The sequence below is a fragment of the Vidua chalybeata genome, chromosome 5 (genome assembly GCF_026979565.1).
Source record: "Vidua chalybeata isolate OUT-0048 chromosome 5, bVidCha1 merged haplotype, whole genome shotgun sequence".
NCBI classification, from domain to species: Eukaryota; Metazoa; Chordata; class Aves; order Passeriformes; family Viduidae; genus Vidua; species Vidua chalybeata.
Genome location: NC_071534.1, coordinates 69,669,509 through 69,689,698, shown reverse-complemented (window position 1 = coordinate 69,689,698; position 20,190 = coordinate 69,669,509). Strand labels below are relative to the sequence as shown.

General features: G+C 47.3%; 1 protein-coding gene across 1 annotated transcript in view; it reads left to right on the top strand.

Moving 5' to 3' along the window:
* PLXNA4 (plexin A4) overlaps positions 1–19,607 on the top strand; it is a 440,787-nt gene extending 421,180 nt beyond the window's left edge. The window contains exons 28-32 of the mRNA XM_053942305.1: positions 1,194–1,384; positions 3,961–4,130; positions 7,328–7,540; positions 18,204–18,354; positions 19,023–19,607. Of these exons, the coding sequence (XP_053798280.1) occupies positions 1,194–1,384; positions 3,961–4,130; positions 7,328–7,540; positions 18,204–18,354; positions 19,023–19,118 (821 nt within the window). The 3' untranslated portion in view covers positions 19,119–19,607. The remainder of the gene's footprint in view (positions 1–1,193; positions 1,385–3,960; positions 4,131–7,327; positions 7,541–18,203; positions 18,355–19,022) is intronic.
* The last annotated feature ends 583 nt before the right edge of the window (positions 19,608–20,190 follow it).

Here is a 20,190-nt window from a genome sequence, read left to right as displayed (position 1 = left end):
TGATGCACAACCAGAGTGCTGCAAACCCCCCTCCAACCTGAATGCTGCTGTCATATCACTTTATTCATATTTTTAATTTATGGAAGCATCTCCAATCCTCTTTACTCCCTTTATCTTAAGGGAAAGTGCAGTTACTCAATGTCCAGAGGTGCCCCCTTCCACTTTCTCCAAGGACATAAATGATCCATGAGGCCTTATTAATATTCATCCTCTTTGCCATGTTGTTGCAATTACTGAAAGACACAGTGACCTTTGGAAAGGAAGACTTGAGGAGGGTTAATTTCTGTTGGATTTCTTTAATTCTTTTGCCATTTGATTTTTTAGGAGGGGGGAATAGGGAAGGAGGCAGGGGGAGGAGAAGATGTGGTGGGTCAAAAAGTGATTGTTAATTGCAATTAAGAAAACAGCATCCAGAGAGAAAAAGGATATTCCATCTGATAATTAATATGTAGAGATTGGTAATGCATTAATGAGGCTGATTCAGATCTTGCTACAGAAAGGTGCAACACTTCTGATAATTATGGTTGGAAAAGGCAACATTGCTGGAAGGTCAGGGAGAGGGGAATGCCTTCTGCCGTCACTCAGAGGCAAAGAGAGGTAAAATTTGGAGGCTAAAAGTATTCTTGGAGAGGAAATTTGTGGATGTCCACCTGGGGTTCTGGCTGATTTCTGTCAAAACAAGATTTTGGAGCAGGGAGTAAGGAGGATGGCTGGGCAGGAATTGTTTGCTTTGATGCCGAGGGAGGGAGGGGAGGCAGCTCCTTCTAAATCTGGGGATGAGGTGCTACATAAGAGATCACATTAGAGACATCAATATTTTTACGTTAAGCAGCATGGCGTGGCATGGATAAAATATGGGAAAACCAGTCACATAAGGAACTGGTTACCAAAAGGAACCAGTGCTACCCCCTAAACCAGCCCTGGGAATTGTCTGACACTGACAGTGCCACTTGCCAGGGAACATGATAAGAGGTGAAGATTATGGACAGCTGGAAATCAGTGTCTGAACCTCATTTAGCTTAGTAGTGTAGACACTGACATCACACCTGGCTCGGTGACATCGCTTGCCTTTGCTGCGCCAACCACGCATTTGAAAAATGCATTTGGTGGCACGTCACCAGCAGAATTCCTGAAAACCCCAATCCCAAGAGCTGCTGAGACACAAGGGGACCCCTGGTTCTGTGTCTCTGCAGAAAACATGATCCGCTACACGGGCAGCCCCGACAGCCTCCGCTCGCGCACCCCCATGATCACCCCCGACCTGGAGAGCGGCGTCAAGATGTGGCACCTGGTCAAGAACCACGAGCATGGAGACCAAAAAGAGGGTGACCGAGGCAGCAAGATGGTTTCTGAGATCTACCTGACCAGGTTACTGGCCACCAAGGTACGTGGTGACGGTGGGTGACATTGGGGGTTTGAGAGTGTGGTGGAATTTCTTGCCGGCAAGAAATGAGAGGCCACTCAAAGGATGCCAGAGTTGGGCACAAAGAGAAGAACAGAAGGAAAATAGAGCAAGGGGAGAGTTCTGAGCATGGGGGGAAGGAGCTTGAGCTTTGAAAGCAGAGTCAAAAAAAAAGACACTGGAAAAGCAAGGAGGAGTAACAATCCAGGGCCATGAGATTGGTGGAAAAAGCACAGCAGGAGGTGCCGGAGTTGTCAATTATACTGGTTTGTAATTTGTACCAAAATTGAGCAAGTGAAGAGCCAGGGCAGGTGCTCAGAGCAGGTTCCAAAGATGTGTCAGGCCTTGCAGTCTGAAATGGCTCCTATACCACAAAATCCTGAGTTTTGTGGTACAAATCCTCCTCCACATTTTCCCTGAGCCAATAAAGACTCTTGTGCTGATGACTTGGAGAGGGTTACATTGACCTTACAGTGAGACATGAAAACTCAGCATGCACAGAGAGAAAATACAGATGAAATCAAGTGGGGGAAGAGCAGGGACATCCTGACCTGAGTCTCCAAACACATCCATAATTTTCTCTTTTTTTTTGTCAGGGTATTAATAGGCACAAATAAAGTCTGAGTTGGCCCATCAGACACATTTCCATCACTAGTTTAAGTCCTACTTTTCAGATTTACCTGCTCATTTATTCCTCAGCTCATTTTGCCTCTGATGTCTGGCTCTCCCTGCAGCCTCACTCAGGCTGGCTGAGCTGCAGAGGGATTTGGAGGAAAGGCAGCTTTGTCTTTAGCCCCTGGTCCATGCCCCGTTCCCTGGCATCAGGAGGCTTTTATGGATCACACAACATGTGAAAAATGTTGAAAAAGGGAAGTCTTGCTCCCCAGGGCTCAGGCCCCAGCTGGTGTAGACCAGCAAGCATTGGACTGGTGCTGATTATGTTGTCTGGGGAGGCAGCCCCTACCCCACCACTGAACTGCTTTTGCTTTCTGTTCTGGGTCACAAACTCAGCACTTGGGTTGGCGTTTTTTTTTATTGGTTTGTTGTTGTGTTTTTTTGGGTGTTGTTTTGTTGAGGGGTTTGTTTTTTGTTTCTTTGTTTTGGTTTGGTTGTGTTTTTTTGTTTATTTGTTTTTTTTTTTTTTTTTTTTTTTTTTTGTGTGTGTTTTTTTTTTTTTTTTTTTTTTTTTTTTTTTGTGGAGATGACAGGAAAGCAGCTGCAAAACCTGCGCAGAAACAGAAGGAGTTAGCAAGGTTGAGGTTTTTTTTCTCCTCTTCGGCCAAGCAATTTTCTTTTCTCATTGTGACTGTTTGAGGGAGGGACAGAGAGAGATCAGTTGCTGTAATACAATCCCCAGGAATACTTTGTTAAACTGACAATGATTTTTATTCTGGTAAATCCCTGACCTCTGATACCCAAGAGCCTCTTCCCTAAAAGCCTCAGAGGTGTTTGTGGCGTTTGTGAGGGTGAGCATGTAGAGAACTAATTCCCTGCAGGAACTGAACCTGAGGGCAGCTCTTCCATGTCAGACCAAGAGGATTTCCCCTCCGGAGCCCTTTCTGAGTCAGACATGTGCTGCAGGGCTTTGCTCACCCCGGAGGAGTTCACACAAACAAAAGGTGCCTCTCTTTGTTTCCCGAAGAATAAATCAAGTGGTGAATCAGCCAGAGACACCAGCTTTCTAATTAAGTGTTTGTTAGCTGTAGGTAAACTTGAGCCACTCGGGTGGAACCCGCGGCTTCGTTTCTAGAAGGGAGACATTCTTCCCTAGGACTTTGGAGAAAGGGCAGAGTTTTATCTTGAAGGAAAGGAAATTTTTCATATCAGGGAATGTTTGTTGGAGATTCAATTGATTTTTGGTTATTTTAGCAGCTGTTTGTCCACATATAAATGCCTGTGAAGCTCTGGTGACAGAGAAAATGTGCCCTGCCTGGTTCCAGCCCAAACCCAGCCTAGAACTCCTCAGCTGTCCCCTTCTCCAAGCCTGGTCACCCTCAGATATTCCAGCTCCTCTCCTCCCTGCTAAAAGTCAACTGTCCTCACAAGGGTGACTCTCCAAGCCCTGGATCTGGGATTCTCCTAGCAGTGGGGAATAAAAGATGAGGACGACTCTGGAATGAAGTTTGTGTTATTTAGGACACTGGTCACACATTACCCACCCACCTCTCCAGGTTCTCTTGTCCTTTTTGGCTCCATGACACCTTCTGCTGTGCTCTACAGCCTTCTACAGACTTCTCTTCCCAGTTCAGAAGATGGCCCTGGGTGAAAGCCAGCCTGGAAAACGGCTGGGTTTTGTCTCATGGATGCACTAAAGCATTGAGGATGGGATGCAGAGAGAGGAATCTGTGTGGAAATGAGGTGTAATGGTTCTTGTGATGATAAACATTCCTGTTTAAAAACATTTGTCACATTTAACTGATATTAGATGGCTCCCGCTTTTCAATCACGCCTTTGTTTACCCACTGGCATGCCCTGTTTTCAGTGGGGTACCAAACTTCAACATCCTCTGCCCACTTGTTACCTCATATTCTTCCTTTCTTCCTTCCTTCTCCCACCAGGGCACCCTCCAGAAATTCGTGGACGACCTCTTTGAGACCATCTTCAGCACTGCCCACCGTGGCAGTGCCCTCCCCCTGGCCATCAAGTACATGTTTGATTTCCTGGATGAGCAGGCGGACAAGCACAACATCCACGACCCCCACGTGCGGCACACCTGGAAGAGCAACTGGTGAGTGAGTGAGACAGCCCAGTACAGCCCAGCACGGCTACTGGGCTGGAAGGAGAGCAGAGGGAAGTGTGTTTGGAATCCGGCTGCTGGGGGAGCTGAGGACCCTGGTGTGGGGCTCAAAGGATGAGGCTCAGTCTCGCCAAGTCAGCGGAGAAGTCAGAAGATCCCAAAATCTAAAGGACTTGCACTTTTGGTGAACAGGTCCCAGTTTGCCCTGTGTTACATGGAAATGGCTGGATTTGTGAGGGATTTGATGAGGAAAAATGAAGTTTTTAATTGCTGCAGTGCCCAGGATCACATAGGAATATCTAGGGAGGCATGGCAGAGGATTCAACACCACTGGCTTCATCTGCTGTCGCTGTTGAGGCAGGGACGGGAATGAAGAGACTCCATCTTCAGAAGGCAAAGAATGATCTTTATTCAAAAGCACCTCTCTCTTTTATAGAGAACATCGTGAACATTAATTTCTTTGGTCTTAAAGTAAAAACATTTCACGTGATTGGTACACTTGGACTTAGGTCAGTGTGGTAGAGCATATCTATAAACAATATGAACAGAAAACAAGATAATAGATTGTTTACATTCCTCCCGGACTTCTTCCCAGGCTTAGCCTGGCAGAAATCTTTCTCTTTTTCTCTCTGACTCAACTGAGAATATCCACAATCTGCACTGGGTGTTTTAATTCCCAGCTCTATTTGTTTGCCCACACAGAGGTATCTCAAGCCAGCTGAGAATTTTAAGGTATCCGAGACATCCTCAGAGGATGTGCAGCCCCCACAGGAGACTTGTACCCTCCTGGGTGGGAGCTGGAGGCCAGGAGAACATCTCCAATGGTACAAAGTATTTAAAGAGTCTGGAGCTGGATGTGAGTCTTTTTTTTTGGAGTGAGTAACAAAGGGTGACATCAGTGGCAAAGGGCGACGTCAGCCCCCTGCTCCAGCTCCTCATCCCTGCAAAGGGACAGCAGGAAAAGCCAGGATCGGTGGAGAAAAACCTCCTTTCTGCTGAGTCTCCCCGTTGGAAAGAGCTCCCTGGGGAATGGTTCCCTCCCCTTCTCCTGAGCAAACACAGGGACTATAAAAGGAGCAGCAGAGGAGAGCCGTGGGGCTCCCAGCTCATGCATTTTTTCCTTTTCCCAGCCATGCAGTTGGCAGATCGTCACAGCGCCGGGTGACATAAAAAAAGAAACCCCATGCACCAAAGAGGCTTTCAACTAATGAAACATTAGCATATTATTAACATTATCTGCGGCACTAATCTAAGGCTGATTGCAGCCACTCAGCCTAAATGAGCAGGAGGTTTATTTAAGGGGGGAGGGGGGAAGGCAGAGTGTGTGTGTTTGTGGGAGAAGGGGCAGTGTGAAGAAATCTGTTCAATCAGATCAAATTAACTCAAAGTCACATCACAGGGCTTCATTATTCCCAGCCAGGGACATTGTCCCGTATCCCCTCTCCACACCCAGGCACACAAACACGCTCTCTGCTCCTCACCGTGGCTCTGTGTGTCATCCAAACACCTGCACAAGGACTTCTGCAAGGTTCACTCACCCACCTCATCCCCCCAGCGATGATTCTCCACTCCCAGCCGAAATTCCCACAACTTCATCGTGTCTCATTGCCATTTTTTACTTATTCTTCCCCGAGGCCCTGGGACAGGCTGTCCAGAAAAGCTGTGGCCGTCCCATCCCTGGACTGTTCTAGTCCAGGTTGGATGGGGCTTGGAGCAACTTGGGATAGTGGAAGGTGTCCCTACAACAAGGGTGTAGAACTGGATAATCTTTAAGGTTTCTTCCCACCCAAAGCACTCTATAATTCTGTGTTTTCCAGCATCTCCCTCTTCTCCTGAGCTTGGCAGACCGGATTCCCTGTGTGGGGCTTTCCTTACATTTGTTCTGTGATTTTGGTGCTCAGGAGAACACACAGAGGTTTAGGAAAACACGGTGTCAACCCTCTGTCAGGAAGGTTGTTACCCAAAATCCATCAGGCTTGGAGATGAGTTTTTTACAGCGTTGTGAATGCAATGAGCAAATGGGAGGAACCGGGGAGTTTGTCCTGAATATCAGGAGAATTTGCTATGCTGAAAGGTGCAGAGGTGAAGGTAGACTTAGCAATCTGCCTGAGAGAGAGACAGGGGCTGGGCTCTGTGCTCAGTGACACATCCCAGCTCCTGGGCTATGATCACTGCAGTGCATCTGCCCTGACAAAAGGCTTGAGGCAAAGGCTGGAGGTATCTCATACAAGGTACCTCAGGGCATCTCATACAAATGAGCTGCTCTTTGGAGAAAAAGGGGGGAAAGAGGCTTTGGATTGCAACTGGAATAGCATTTCCTTGGTTAGGGCAGATATATTTTCATATCAAAGGCTGTGGTACTTGTTTCCCAGTTCCTTTTTTTTTTTTTTTTCCTTGAGGCAATGGGGCTTTCCCTGTCATGTAGCAGCTGCTTCCTGCTCAGGGTACTGGGATCATGTGCAGGCTTGGGCCGGAGCAGTGGAGAGTGACAGGACATGGTGTCCTACAGGGTGTGCCATGAGCATTCCCAGTCTCCTTCTGGGAGCTCTACCTACCTCTCTTCCTCTGGGATTGCTGTGAGGGCTAAAAGCCAAGTCCCTCAATGACAAATGTGTAGAATCCCAGAATGGCTTGGGTTGGAAGGGACCTTAAACTCATCCAGTGCCACCCCCTGCCATAGCAGGGACACCTTCCACTATCCCAAATTGCTGCAAGCCCCGTCCAAGCTGGTTTTGGACATTTCCAGGGATTCAGGGGTAGCCACAACTTCTCTGGGCAGCCTGTTCCAGTGCTTTATAACCCATACCATAATAATTTTTGTGGGTTCAATGCCTGTCCTCATCTGACGGAGCAACCAACAGGGTCACCTTTCCATTGCAACTTAACACAGAGAGATTCAGAGTGTTTGTCATCACCTAAATTTTACTCCCATTAATTTATGGGCACCTTCAACAAGATTGTAATGACTCCAAGACTCAAAACATCTGCCTTGTAAGGATTACAGGGACAAAAGGTGACGTCTCTACCGTCCCTAGACTTTGTAGGGGAGGAATTCATTGCATAGCAAAGTTTATCCCAGAATCTTCATACCCACAGCCACGATCTTTGATCCCTACCTGCTGTTTGCTGCTGTGATGTCTCCTGTGAGCTGTGCCCTGACTGTGTCCCCTCTGCCACCTCTCCTGCAGCCTCCCCTTGCGGTTCTGGGTTAACATGATCAAGAACCCCCAGTTCGTCTTCGACATTCACAAAAACAGCATCACAGATGCCTGCCTGTCCGTGGTGGCTCAGACCTTCATGGACTCCTGCTCCACCTCAGAGCACCGGCTGGGCAAAGACTCCCCCTCCAACAAGCTCCTCTACGCCAAGGACATCCCCAGCTACAAGAACTGGGTGGAAAGGTGAGTTTCAGCTATGATGTCGATTGTTTATCTTCTTTTTCTGCCTGGGTCAGGGTCAGGATTAAATGCGCAGAGACGGCATTTTGTGTTTGGACTCAGATGTTTATTAATTCTTATCCATGTTACAGTCTCACAAACCCTGAGTTTCACAGTACTTTAACAAGCTACAAAATGGCCCCGTATCTATCTCTGCAAGGTCTTTTAAAGATAAACTGTCCAATTAAGAAATGACACCTCAATTATTTTCACTTTTAACCCAATAACCAACCACCCGTGTCCTGCAATGCAAACTTTTCTGTCCAATTACAAAATACCACCCAAACCCATGGACAAGAAGGTGAAGAAGAAGGACCAGCCTCTGCCCCAAAACCTCCATCTTGCTTTATATCTATTCCTGTATTCTAAACCCTTAAACTGTGGGTTTCCCACCCTGTGATATCACACACTTCTATTCAAACTCCACACCCACAATCCCAGTTCTGTCATTCCATTTTGGAAGCTTCTCCACGGCCTCAGGTCAGTGCAGTGTTCTCTTGGGGGTCAGTGCCTGCCAGCACAGAGAGTCTCAAATTCTCAGCAGTCAGGGTTCCAACAGAATGACATAAAGTGACACAACCAGGCCCTGCTTCGTGGGTGGAGGTAGGAGGCAGCCTCACTGTTACTTTTGGAAACTGCCCCCGGGGCTTTTTTGTCTTCGACTTTTGCTAAGTGGAAATCTCCACGTCAGCCTTTTATTCCCTCAGTGCCTTGCAGCAGAGATGGAAATTTAGTTAATGGTGGGAGTTGAAGGTGTTTGCCGTCATTGCTTCCTTTGAGGAGAAACTCTTGAGAAGCGGCAGGGGGAGGAAGGAAGGGGAGGTGATGTATGTGAGCCCTGGGAAGCATACAGGCTTCTCAGTCTTTCCACACAGGCCTGAAGTGGTTTGCTGCTCTCAGCACCGTTGTGACAGTCCCCACACTGCCTGGATCCCAAGGGATTTATAATTATCCCCTAGCAAATTCCCTTGGAGACTCTTCTGTGCTTTGAGAGAGATGCCAGAGGATTGACAGGCTGCTGATTGAAGCTCTGCAGGTATTTTATGTCAGGTCAGAGGCCTTTCCAAGCATTTTGTCCACACTCCCAAGACCTGTGGCTGTACTTCCATCTGCTGTACCAAGGGTCACTGCCTGGAAAAGCTGCTCCACAGGGAATACAACCCAAACATCTATTCCTGCAGCATGTTGGGTCTTCGTTTTCCGTAGGGTTTCCCCCAGGACAAGCAAACAGCACACATCCTATTCTTCATTCAGCAGGAGATGGGCTTTGCTTTCCAATATTCTGCACTTGCCTGGCGTTATTGACAGGTTTGGGAACTGCACAGATGGGGAGTGGTTGCTGCTCTGTAACTACAAAGGCGGGTTTATCCTACAGATCATTCCTGTGCACTGCATCCAGCTTTCAGCAATGATTTCCTCTGGATGACTTCCCAGGCATGGCCTAAAATTGATACCATGTCGTGCAGGTTGTACAAGGCCTCTGCTGCTGCAGACGCCTCACACTGTGCTATAAATCCCTGTATTGCCTTTGCTGGGGATGATTTTCTCTCATTTCGTGACAGGAGTGTGGCTGATCAAAGAGCTCCGTCCCCTACTCGGCACGAGGCAGCTTTTTTTCCCAACAATTCTCCCATTGGTCTGTGATTTGTCTGGACAATTATTTTTAGATGTAGTTAAACACTTCAGCAAATGTCGTTTCTAGGCAACCTGCAAGGCTCTTATGAGCTACCTTGCTTAATTATGACCTACTTTTGGTACCGTGTCCAAGTTTCTTAGTATGTATTGAGGCTGATTGCTGGATTGACCTGGATAATGGGAAGCAACTGTTGGAGGTTCCATTTAGAAATCAAGTTTGTACCAACAGTGACCCAAAGGTGTCATTCTCTAATGATGCTTTAGCAACACTCTGTGTAGTTGGGTGGTTTCTCTGGACAAATAATGTTTTCCATCTCAAAGTGGTTGATTTTATCCTGGGAGATGCTACATTTGAGTGACACTCTGAGGTATTTAAGTGGAGAATGGGTTATTTCCTTATGCAAAAAACACCTTTTTTTTTTTTTTTTCTTTTTCTCTTTTCCCTCTGGATAAACAAAAGGCTGCAGTTTCCATTTTGGGTTTTTTTTCCAGTATTGATTTCACTTTACAACTTTTTGGAGCTGAATCCTGGTGCCCAGTGATCTTCAGCAATAGGTGCTGCATTTCCTTGGAAGTTTTCCCAAACAACTGGGTTTGCAAACGAGGTACATAACACCTCCTGCTGCTTGTAAACAGCCCTGGATTCCTGTCCCCAGCAGGTTGTTATCTGCACTGATGTCTGACAACTTGAGCTGAAGCCCAAGGGGAGACTGCAGGTTTTGGAATATGGTTAGAGCTTCTTCCCTGCTTTTATTTTTGTGTGTCAGTTCCACTGACTCAAGGCAGTGGCACCTGGATGCTGTGGGAGATGAAAGTAAAAACCTATCAGGGATGAATAAAATATAATTTGAGTTCTACCCCGAGCTAATGAATTCCTTCTCTCCGTTCTGCGATTGTGCTTTGAGGGAGTTTTTTCCAAATCCAAAGGCTTCCGGTGCTGGTTGGAGCTATTTCTGTAGTCAGCATCAGCTGGAGATGGCATCCTTCAAGACCACTAGACTTCTTCAAAGAGTGAATCAGGAGATAAAAAGTCAGGGAGTTTAAGAAGTGGTTGAGTAAATCAGAAGAACCTGAAATCAAACAAAGAGGAAACTCTCAGAGGGTAATTAGTCAGTGGCAGGTTGTACCCAACTCTGGATTAAAACATGCCTGGATTTAGAGGTCTGGAAGTGGAACTGAGCTGGATTGCTCCAAGCCATCCCTTTGAAACCTCTGTTTTCTTGGTGTGGAGCCTTTAGGGCTCACAAAACTCAGAGCAGGGAATGACCTTGGCATGAGAAGGAGGCAGGGATGAAAGGACTTCCCTCCAATCCTTCAAATATTTGTTTTTTAGCAGGGAATGTGCATTGGGAAGGGAATAGTTACAGCTTCTGGCCTTATCACTGGTCTACCTCCACAGGGTGGTCAACTTGAAATTTGATTCCAAAAGATTTCAACAGCAAGACTGTCAGGAATCTTCACTGGTTTTATTTGTTTGTTTGGCTCATGTTTCAGCGTAGGATTTTCTCATGTTTTCAGTAACTTCTTTGCGATGAGTCAAGAGTTGCCTTCAGAACTGGGATGCATGACAATGACTAATTTAAAAATTTACCAATTTTTGCAATTTCCTATCGACTTAATGGAAAACTATATAAGAAATGGACATCTTCCATGACATTTTGGGAGGTTGGTTGTTTTAGTGCCCATTTCTATAATTATTGAAGATAATGGATGTGCTGACAACAGCAACAAAAAAATTATTGTGCATCATTTAAATTTAGTTGAAGATGCTCCATGCTCATTGCAGGGGGGTTGGAATAGACGACCTCTAAATGTCCCTTCCAACCCAAACTATTCTGTGATTTTATGAAAGTCCTTTTATAACATTGCTGGAAGCAGAGGTGGATTCTGCCTGCTGAAACAATCCAGCTGAGAAATTCTGTCTTCTGGGAAAAAGTAGGTTCCTTGTTCAAATGAGACACACAGAGCTGGAGACACATGGTTAAAAAGTGTCCTGGTGCAGCCACATCTTGGATTTCCTGCTGCAGAGCACGAGGCCTGACGAGGCAGGACAATTAACCCAGGAAATTGGGACAGGCTATTCGGCTTTTGTTGAAGCCACGAAGAGTCAGGCTGTAGTTCTAAAACAAAGTGGATGCTTTTCAATTATCATTAAAAAAAAAAAAAAAAAAAAAAAAAAAAAAAAAAAAGAGGAAAAGAATGGTAGCGATAGAGCAGAATCTCATCTGACTTCAGTTAGTAAAACTCCATAGGCTCTGCTGAATTTACATTAGAGCAGCTTCAGATCTGCATCTTTTCAAGTTTACTTCAAATGTCCCCTTTGAGCCTGGAAATCTGGAGAACTTGGGACCATTTGATGCAATCCCCAAGCAATACAAAGGGGAGCCTGTTCTAATTGGGACTGTCTCATTAGCATTCAACACCACACTGAAAAATGACAAAGGGCTGCGGCTGACCTTTCATTTCTCTCCATGCTGCCAAGCTTATGATAACACTTGTTTGAACTTCATTAACACCATTTAATTGCCTGCATCACAATCAATATGATGTTTCCCTACCGAAGCCTGGCACGGAGGCAAGGATGTGGGAGACTGAAAAGGGGCAGAGCACAAAAAAGCCGAAGTCAAAGAGTTTTTCCATTTCACACTGGTGCCCAAAACACCTGCAGGGCTGCAAGGAGAGGATCTGGTGCTCTTTTTTTTTTTCCTCATCCCTGCAGGGAATCGGTCTCCTTTTGGCTGCTTCTTGTGCATTGAAAAGAGCCCCTCTAAGAAAAACTTAAAGTCAATGGGGACATCACAAGTGTTCTTAACTAAAGAGTCATCCAGTGAAGACCGTTCAAAATAGGCTTGCCAGGTTCAGGATCAAAAGAAGCTTAAAGTGATCTGATATGTGGGATTCAGAATTATAACATTTGCTTTTTATTGTGTTAACCTGGGTGCAAACAGTGCCCGACATAGCTGGTGCCACTCCCGAGGCCATGATCTCATCTACTTTTTTTCCTTACAAGTACAGATACTTTTAGGATAAAGGGGACGGTTTTAAACTAAAAGGGAGAGATTTAAGTTAGATGTTTGGAACACATTCTTTACTCAGAGGGTGGGCAGGCCCTGGCACAGGGTGCCCAGAGCAGCTGTGGCTGCCCCTGGATCCCTGGAAGTGTCCAAGGCCAGGCTGGATGGGGCTTGGAGCAGCCTGGGATGGTGGGAGGTGTCCCTGCCATGGCAGGGGTGGGACTGGATGATCCTTAAGGTCCCTTCCAACCCAAAACATTTTTGATTTGGTGATTCATGAAGCAGCTATGATTTGCATCCCATTAGCCTTTAGATGTCAAGGTCTAGGTCTTGTTAGGGAGAGAGCTTTATGAGCATGTTTGGAGTACACAAAACATACAGCCTGTACCCATTTGGGATTTCACCTACCCAGTGTGTCAGCTTGGGGTTTCAGGGTTCTCAAGTCACTAGGAAATATCTACTTGTGCAATGCTTGTGATGTCTGTTGGCCACTTTACAGCTAACTTTAGAAAGAAAGACAAGTTTAAAACAGTTAAAAACAATAAAAACTGCACTTACCCTAACATTGTGAGTTATTGAGGTTTTAAGGAGAAACTCTGAGGGCTTTAAAAAAGAGCATCACATGAGAGGTGCAAATCCTGGCTCTACGTTTAAAAATGAGTTTTTTGTGCCCCCTCTCTCTCTGCTGGAAGGAAGGCTCAAGAAGTAGCATACCAAAGGTCAAGGCAGGGGGTGTTGTCAGCGCAGATAATAAAAAACAGAGCTGGAAGGGGCCTCGGGAGGTCAACCCGACCATCTCCTGCCTCAGGGCAGGATCAGCTCTGTCTAAAGCCTTCCTGACAGATGCTTGTCTACCCTTTTTTTAAAGGCCTCCAACAACAGAGTCTCTGCTGTCCTCGGGCAATTCATTCCGGTGCTTCCCAGTCCTTCCCATCAGAGTGTTTTCCCTGCTGGGCAGCCAAAATCTCCCTGGCTGTAATTAAAGCTCAGGCGTTGCCATGGCAGGGGGTGCAGCTCATTCCCTGCCTCTCTGGGGCAGCTTTTGGCGTATCTGAAGACTGCTCACTTGTCTTTCTTCACTCTTCATCTAAAAAAAAAAAAAAAAAAAAAAAACTCAATGTTTTCTCATCATGCTGAAAAGCTGTTCCTACACAGTGCAGCTTTCAGCCGGCAAGATGGAAATGTGTCCATATGTGGAGGGTGCAGCCCCACACATCCTCTGCTCTGAGGTGCTGCTGGGTGATCTCCTCTCCCAGAGGAGCTACCTGTGCATCAAGTCACTCTTCAGCCACTGAGTGGCCGTCCATCAGCCCTCCACTGCTTATTCCGAGGGGAGAGGCAGCAGGAAAAGCCATGAACAGGCAAAATAAAAGCATTGCCCTTCCTAGGGCTTGCACATACGGACACAATTGTTCCCTCCTTCAGCTTAGGTTGGAAGGGACCTTGAAGCTCCTCTCGTTCCACCCCCTGCCATAGGCAGGGACACTTTCCACTAGCCCAGGTTGCTCCCAAGCCCCATCCAGCCTGGCCTTGAACACTTCCAGGGATGGGGCATCCCCGATTTCCCTGGGCAATCTATTCCAGTGCCTCACCAGCAGCTCAGATGCTCCCCAGGAAACTCCAAGTGCCATTCTGTGTCAGTGCAAGAACTGACAGCATGTCCTTGCACTGCTTCACTCCATCTCAAAGAAGAGCTGGTTGTTCCCAAGCTTTCCACCAGCCCTTCCTTGCTGGAAGAGTCCCCCATATCCCTTTCACACACCTCTCCATCCTTCAGTGGTCTGGATACAGCCGGCTATTGCATAACCCTAATTATGTTATTGCTGTAATTGCGTCTGCCGTCTGCAGCACATGGATTCGTTACAAGCTTTTCATATGCTAAAACGATTATTAATGAGTGCAGTCCCATCCCAGCGACAAACAACAGCCATGACAAAAAGATCTTTTGGAAGGCAATTAGCTCCATGCTAAGCTGCCTAAACCATGGGCTGTGCTGGGAAATTTCGGGCTGGGGAGGAAGCGCTGGCAACGTGGCTTTTCTCTTCTCTTTTGATGAGTTAATGAGTTACTGAGCGGCAGCAGGCACAGTCATTCTTGTGAAACAGCTCCACTAAGGAGCCTTTCCCTGTCGGTACCGATTTATCCCTGGATAAACAGAGGACAAAATGTATTCCCAGGCCACTGTGATGGATGCTCAGGTCACTGTTGTGTCGCTTTCCTTGGGAAAACAAAACAAAACAAAACCAAAAACAAAATGCAACCCCGGGAAAGGTGAGGTTGGGAGGAACAAGAATAATTATTTTTTCAGTAGAAGAGTACCAACTGTATCCTGGTGCATCCCAAATCCTTCTCCATCCATCAGTGGCAGTGGAGGGTCTCCTGGGCGCTCTCTCCATTCAAGGCAGGCTGGGGTGAGTTGCTGTTCCCATGATATCTGTGAGGACACATCCCATGGCCTGGTTATCCTCACATCCTCCAGCTGAGCTGGAGCGCTGGAATGGTGGGTTTACCCCCATTCCTCATAATTGTAATTGCTTATGAAGTCTAATGAACAAATTTCCTGTCGTCACATCAGAGGATGGAGAGCCTTGAGGTAAGAATGGAGGCTGCTCCTGTGAATACAGGAAAACTCAGACACATAAGGCTGGATCTTTTGATCTCCATCTGAGGATCTTCTGGAAACAGCTCGGGAAGGATCCACTGCAGATGAGCAAAATTGGAGTACAGCAGTAGCAGCAAATTTGCTCAGGATTCTAACTCTTGACCCTTTGGGGGCAGATTAAACTGAATTTACTGCTTTGCTTTGCTACCTTTCTGTCTCATTCAGAGACAATATGGCTCAGTGTTGTGTTCCCAACCTTCTGCTGGCTGTGGAAGTGGGTCAAAGACCTATCCCTACCTCAAGTGAGACCTGGTGGCCCTCCACAAGTGACAAAACACCTCACTGCTCCTGGCACTGCCTCCCAGCCCGGCTCTGGTGTGGGAGCTGTCAGCTGCAGGGGTGATGGAAGCAGCACAGGCAGCCCTGCAGATTCCAGCAGTGGAAATGTAAGGGTCTCTGGGGTTTGGTGACAGCTTCTCAGTGGCTTTTGCATTAGGGGTATGCAAATGGCAGAGAGGCTCTAAGTACCTCTGAGGATCTGGGCTGGAATCTAACGTAAATAAAGAGTCAGCAGGGATGTTGTCATTTCCCTGCTAGGATGCTTTAATACACACATTCATCATTTCTTTAGAGAGCACAGTGATGGCTTCATTAGAAACACTTCTGCATAAATAAGTCACTGGGCCATGGCAGAATTTGGATGGAAGGATAGTATGTCTTGCTCATCTAGATTGGGGTATTGGTACATATTCTTATTTTTGCCACAAAGCCCCTTGGTTTAATGGGAAATGACTGTTCAGGTGTGTGATGCCAGGGAATTGAGTCTGGAGGAGACCAGGATACTTTGGTGGGTGATGGCCTGTGACCCCAGAACACTGAGATCACATCCTGGGAGTCTGTCATGGCCAGAGCCCTGAAACTGTGATTCTTGAAACTCAGATCTGTGCATCCCACCCTTGGCTCCAGGAAACATTTCCTGCTGCTTTTCCTTGTTTGGATGAGTCACGGGAGCGTTGTGCTGCTGGGGAATGATCTCTGCAGGGCTGGAAAGGGATGGGGGGCTTTCAAACCCTTGTGAGTCACAGACTCAAGAGTCTGTTGCTACCAGGTGGAAAGGAAACAGGACAAACTTGGAGAAGGAGTTGATAACTGTGTCTGTGCTCCAGTTTTTGGGAGCACCTTGTCCCTACACCCACTATCTTGCCACCACTTGGTGACAGCTCAACCAGAGAGGAAAAGGAGAATTTTAACTTCTTGTCAGAGCCAGACTGGCACCTCTGATTTCCTCCACCAACCCTATTTATTTTTGCTGTGATGAGCCCCCTTCTCTGCTCATTTCACCCATCAGGAGGGTGCCTATCCAACATTCATGAGGAGCTGCTCTCTTTCAGGGGCCATAAATCAATGTATTTCACTGCTTTGCAGCCTGTTTTGCCCATAAGTCTGTGAATTGTGCTGGTGGCACATGGATTTTTTTTTCCCAGTGCCAAGGCACACCTTGCGTTTTAACCCCAAGATTCCTTATTTTCTCAGCTGTGTTATGGATGCCACCAATTCCTGTGTGCAGCACAGATCTGATCATACCCAGCAGGTGATGCCAAGACCTGTTTAAGTTTTTCTGCGAGTGGCAAATGTCTAAGAAATATTTATTCCTCCTGCTCAGCATCTTCTCCTGGGGGCAGTTCTGCAGGACGCAGCCTCCTGGGATTTCCAGATTTACTCACAAACAACTGTTCAGGTCCACCTGGGGACAGAGGATCAGGCAGAGTGTGAAGAAAATCAAACCCACGCCACTTTTCACTGCAGCACTGGCAATGAGAAATATTTAGACCATGGGAGTGAGTTAGACTAAGATTTCTGGCTGGTCCTAAGCCCAGAAGACAAAATGCCAGGACTCCAGGGAGAGAGATGTTTTTGTGCCTGCTGGAAGTTGCAGTAAAATTAATGAGGTTTGCACGAGTTTTTTATGGTGAAACAGAGTTTAGCTTTGGAAAATGTCAAGCAAGAAGGACCTCTGCCTCCTATGCCTCCCTCTGCCAAAGATTAAATCAGCATCCCACCACCACCAGGTTATCAACAGAGGACTGACTCATTGGGGTAAATCAGGGTGGGATTGAAGGGCACAAAACCAGACTGAGCACAACTGGAACCTCCTGGTGTGGAAGGGATTTCCCCCCATGCTCTTGCACTGCTCTGTCTTCCACAGGACACTCCAGCAGCTGCTCGTCCTGCTCTGTCACGGAGTATTTTCCCACTCATCCACCTCAAGGATCCTCACCACACAGCATTTCAATGTCCAATTTCTCTGCAGTGGCAAACAGCCTCCGTCTCAGCAGGTGTCTCCACGCTGTTTACAGGACACCTGTCAGCTCTTTTGGCTCCCCGTCCCCTCTGCCTCCTAATTATAAAATTGTGGATTGCTGCAGCTATGGGCTTTTTTTTTTTTTTTTCTTCTTCTCCTTCTTCTTTTTTTTTTTTTTTTTCCTTGTGCACAAAATGTCAAATTGCAGAAATTAAAAATGTAAATGATGGTGTCTAATTAACCAGTTGACAGCAGAGCACAGCTGCGAGTGACAGTGACTGATTACCTTCTGCAAACCTTGTCCTCCAAGACCTGCCTTACCCAGGGGAGGAAGGACATCAAAAATAGCAACTTCCTTAAAGAGACATCACTCTGCAGAGGAAGCCTTCTGGGCAATGGTTCTGGGGGATCCAGATCCTATGGATAAACCCCCAGTCCTCCTGAGCTCCAGGGGAATGCTGTTGACTCCTAGGAAAAGCAGATTTTTCCCCAGTCAGACTGGAGTTGAAGGCTGTTGCCACAAATATCAAGCCAGCTTAAAATATGGGGTAAAAAGGAGATGCTGAGCAAGAGAGTTGTTGGGATAGACTGGATTCAGTGTGGAAGGTGGGTGATGTCAGCAGTGGGAACAGATGTAGTGGTGAGAATGGTGGAAAAATACAAATATTTGGGGTTTTTGTGTGCGTGGGAGTGAAATCCTGAGCTGTCAGTGGGGAGCAAGGTCTCTCTGGGAAGAGAGGCAGGGCTAAAAACCCTTGAATGTCTGACAAAGTGATCCAGCTTCAATCCAGCTCCTATTGACGGCACAGGGAAAGTTTACAGGATGCTCTTTGGGGCTTCCTTCTCAGACTGGGGTGAATACAAGACATATCTGGTGCTCAGGATGAGTGCTCAGTCATTCCCACCTCGGCTAAGTCACCTTTCTTGCTGTAAAAGAAGAGCATGAGCATTTCAGCGAGGAACCAGAAAAACCCAACACTGAGCGTGGGTTTTTTTCCTCCTTTTTGTTTGGGGATTTCACTTCTTGAGCTCCTGCTCTTCCCCTCAAGAAACACCTGTGTCTGTGCCCCTCAGGTACTACTCGGACATCGCCAAGATGCCAGCAATCAGTGACCAGGACATGAATGCTTACCTGGCTGAGCAGTCCCGCATGCACATGAACGAGTTCAACACCATGAGCGCGCTCTCTGAGATCTACTCCTACGTGGGCAAGTACAGCGAGGAGGTGAGAGCCTGGGGGCACTTCTGGGGGGCCAGGGGACAGCCCACCCGTCCCCAGGGTGTGTCACTGATACCCGTCTGCATGCTGGCTGGGAGGGCGAAGGATTTAAGGGATGAGAGACAAGGCTTGGCGTTTGGAAAGGGAAGGTATGGGATTTTGGGTTTCCTCAGTACTCCTCTCTGGATCCCTGTTTTGTGTCTCTCTTGTTCAGTCAGGCTCAGCTGGTTTGAAGTAGTTGATGGTCAGATGTTAACTCACTGCAGAGGAGCCCTACATGAGCTTTACATCCAAAATGGCCAAAAGTTGCTTAAGGACTGTGCCCAACATCATTCCAGATACCCTAAAACACCCCAGAGTGGTCCAACACAGCCTTCAAGGTGTCCAGCATGGTTCTTTGTATTGAAAGCCACGTGAGACCCCTTAGGGCCAGGGGATGGATAAAGTTCCTAAATAAATATTGGATCTCCAAGATAAGAATCCATTTGAGATCAAACCCAAACTCCCTGCCTAGCTCCCTCCTGGCTGACTGACTTGCCTTGCATGATCTAAGCTAAGCCTGGGACCTGCCTTAGAAGAAGTTAACCCTCCTCTGCTGCTTTAAGATGCTGGACTCAGTTATTCTAGGGAAAGAAACTGAAATCCCTATCACTTTTTCCTCACTCCTTTTCCAGATCCTCGGAGCCCTCGATCAAGACGACCAGGCTGGGAAACAGAAACTTGCCTACAAACTTGAACAAGTTATAACCCTCATGAGCATAGACAGCTGAGAACTGTCCTGCCAGGGACACCCTGGGAGGGATAAACCAAGTCGTGCCTCACTCAAGATCATCATCTTTACCAAGTGCAAGTTTTGATGGGCTGTAAGCAGAGTCACCCGAACAGCGCTCCTCTCTCTCTCTCCCCCCCCCTCTCTCTTTCTCTTTTCCTTCTCTTTCCAAACCTATGGACAAAGCGACAGAGCCCCAGGGGTTAAAAGAAAAGACTGCAGAGGAATCTTGGCTCTGGGGCCATGAAGACATTTGGGTGAAGCTCTCCTTTTCACAGCTTCCCCTCTGCCTTTTGCCCTAGAGAGAAACTCTTGAACACACACAAAAACCCCACCAACCCTCCCCCAGCATCACATCCTCACTCTGCAGAGGTGAAACTGGGAGGTAACTTCTGTCATGCTGCTTTAACTGCCCTCCGAGGGCTGGAGCCCCTGGAGAGGACGTGGAAATGAACTCAGTATTACTCAAGTGTCCCCAAGGGGAAGGCAGCCTGCCTGCAGGGCTCCTGGAGGGCAGAGCCCATCCAGCTCCTCTCCTGCAGAGCCATTGCAGTTCTATCTCTTGATAGCGACCCACTGGGAGAGGAGGCTCCCTGAAAAATGCCACAGCTCCGTCCAGAGCAGGACCACTGTGGCTCATCCTGCCTGGGCAAACAGCTGCTCTCCTAGGGCAGGGAAAGGGTCAAGAGGGGGTGAGGAGACCGACGCTCCCCTGCCCATGTGTTTCATATGGTTCTTCTTATTTTTCCAAGAGCCGCGTGTCCCCCTCTGTCTTTCCCGTCGTGTCCTGTTGGTCGTAGCACTGCAGCAAAACGCTCTCTCTGCTCGGTGGCATCCTGTCTGTGGTGGTGGTTCTGCTCCTCCTGGCCATGGAGAGCACAGCATCATCCCCCTCGTTCCCACCTTGGCTTGGAAAGCAGGAGCCACAGGCCTCTGTTTGTTCCAGGCAATGAGCTCAGCCTCAAAAGAAGAACCAGAAGGATTTTTTTTTTTTTTTTTTTTAAGCTGTTCTTTCAATTTTGTTTCCTCAACTGGAACACAGCTGTTGTATTCCCACAGTGGGTTACTGAAAT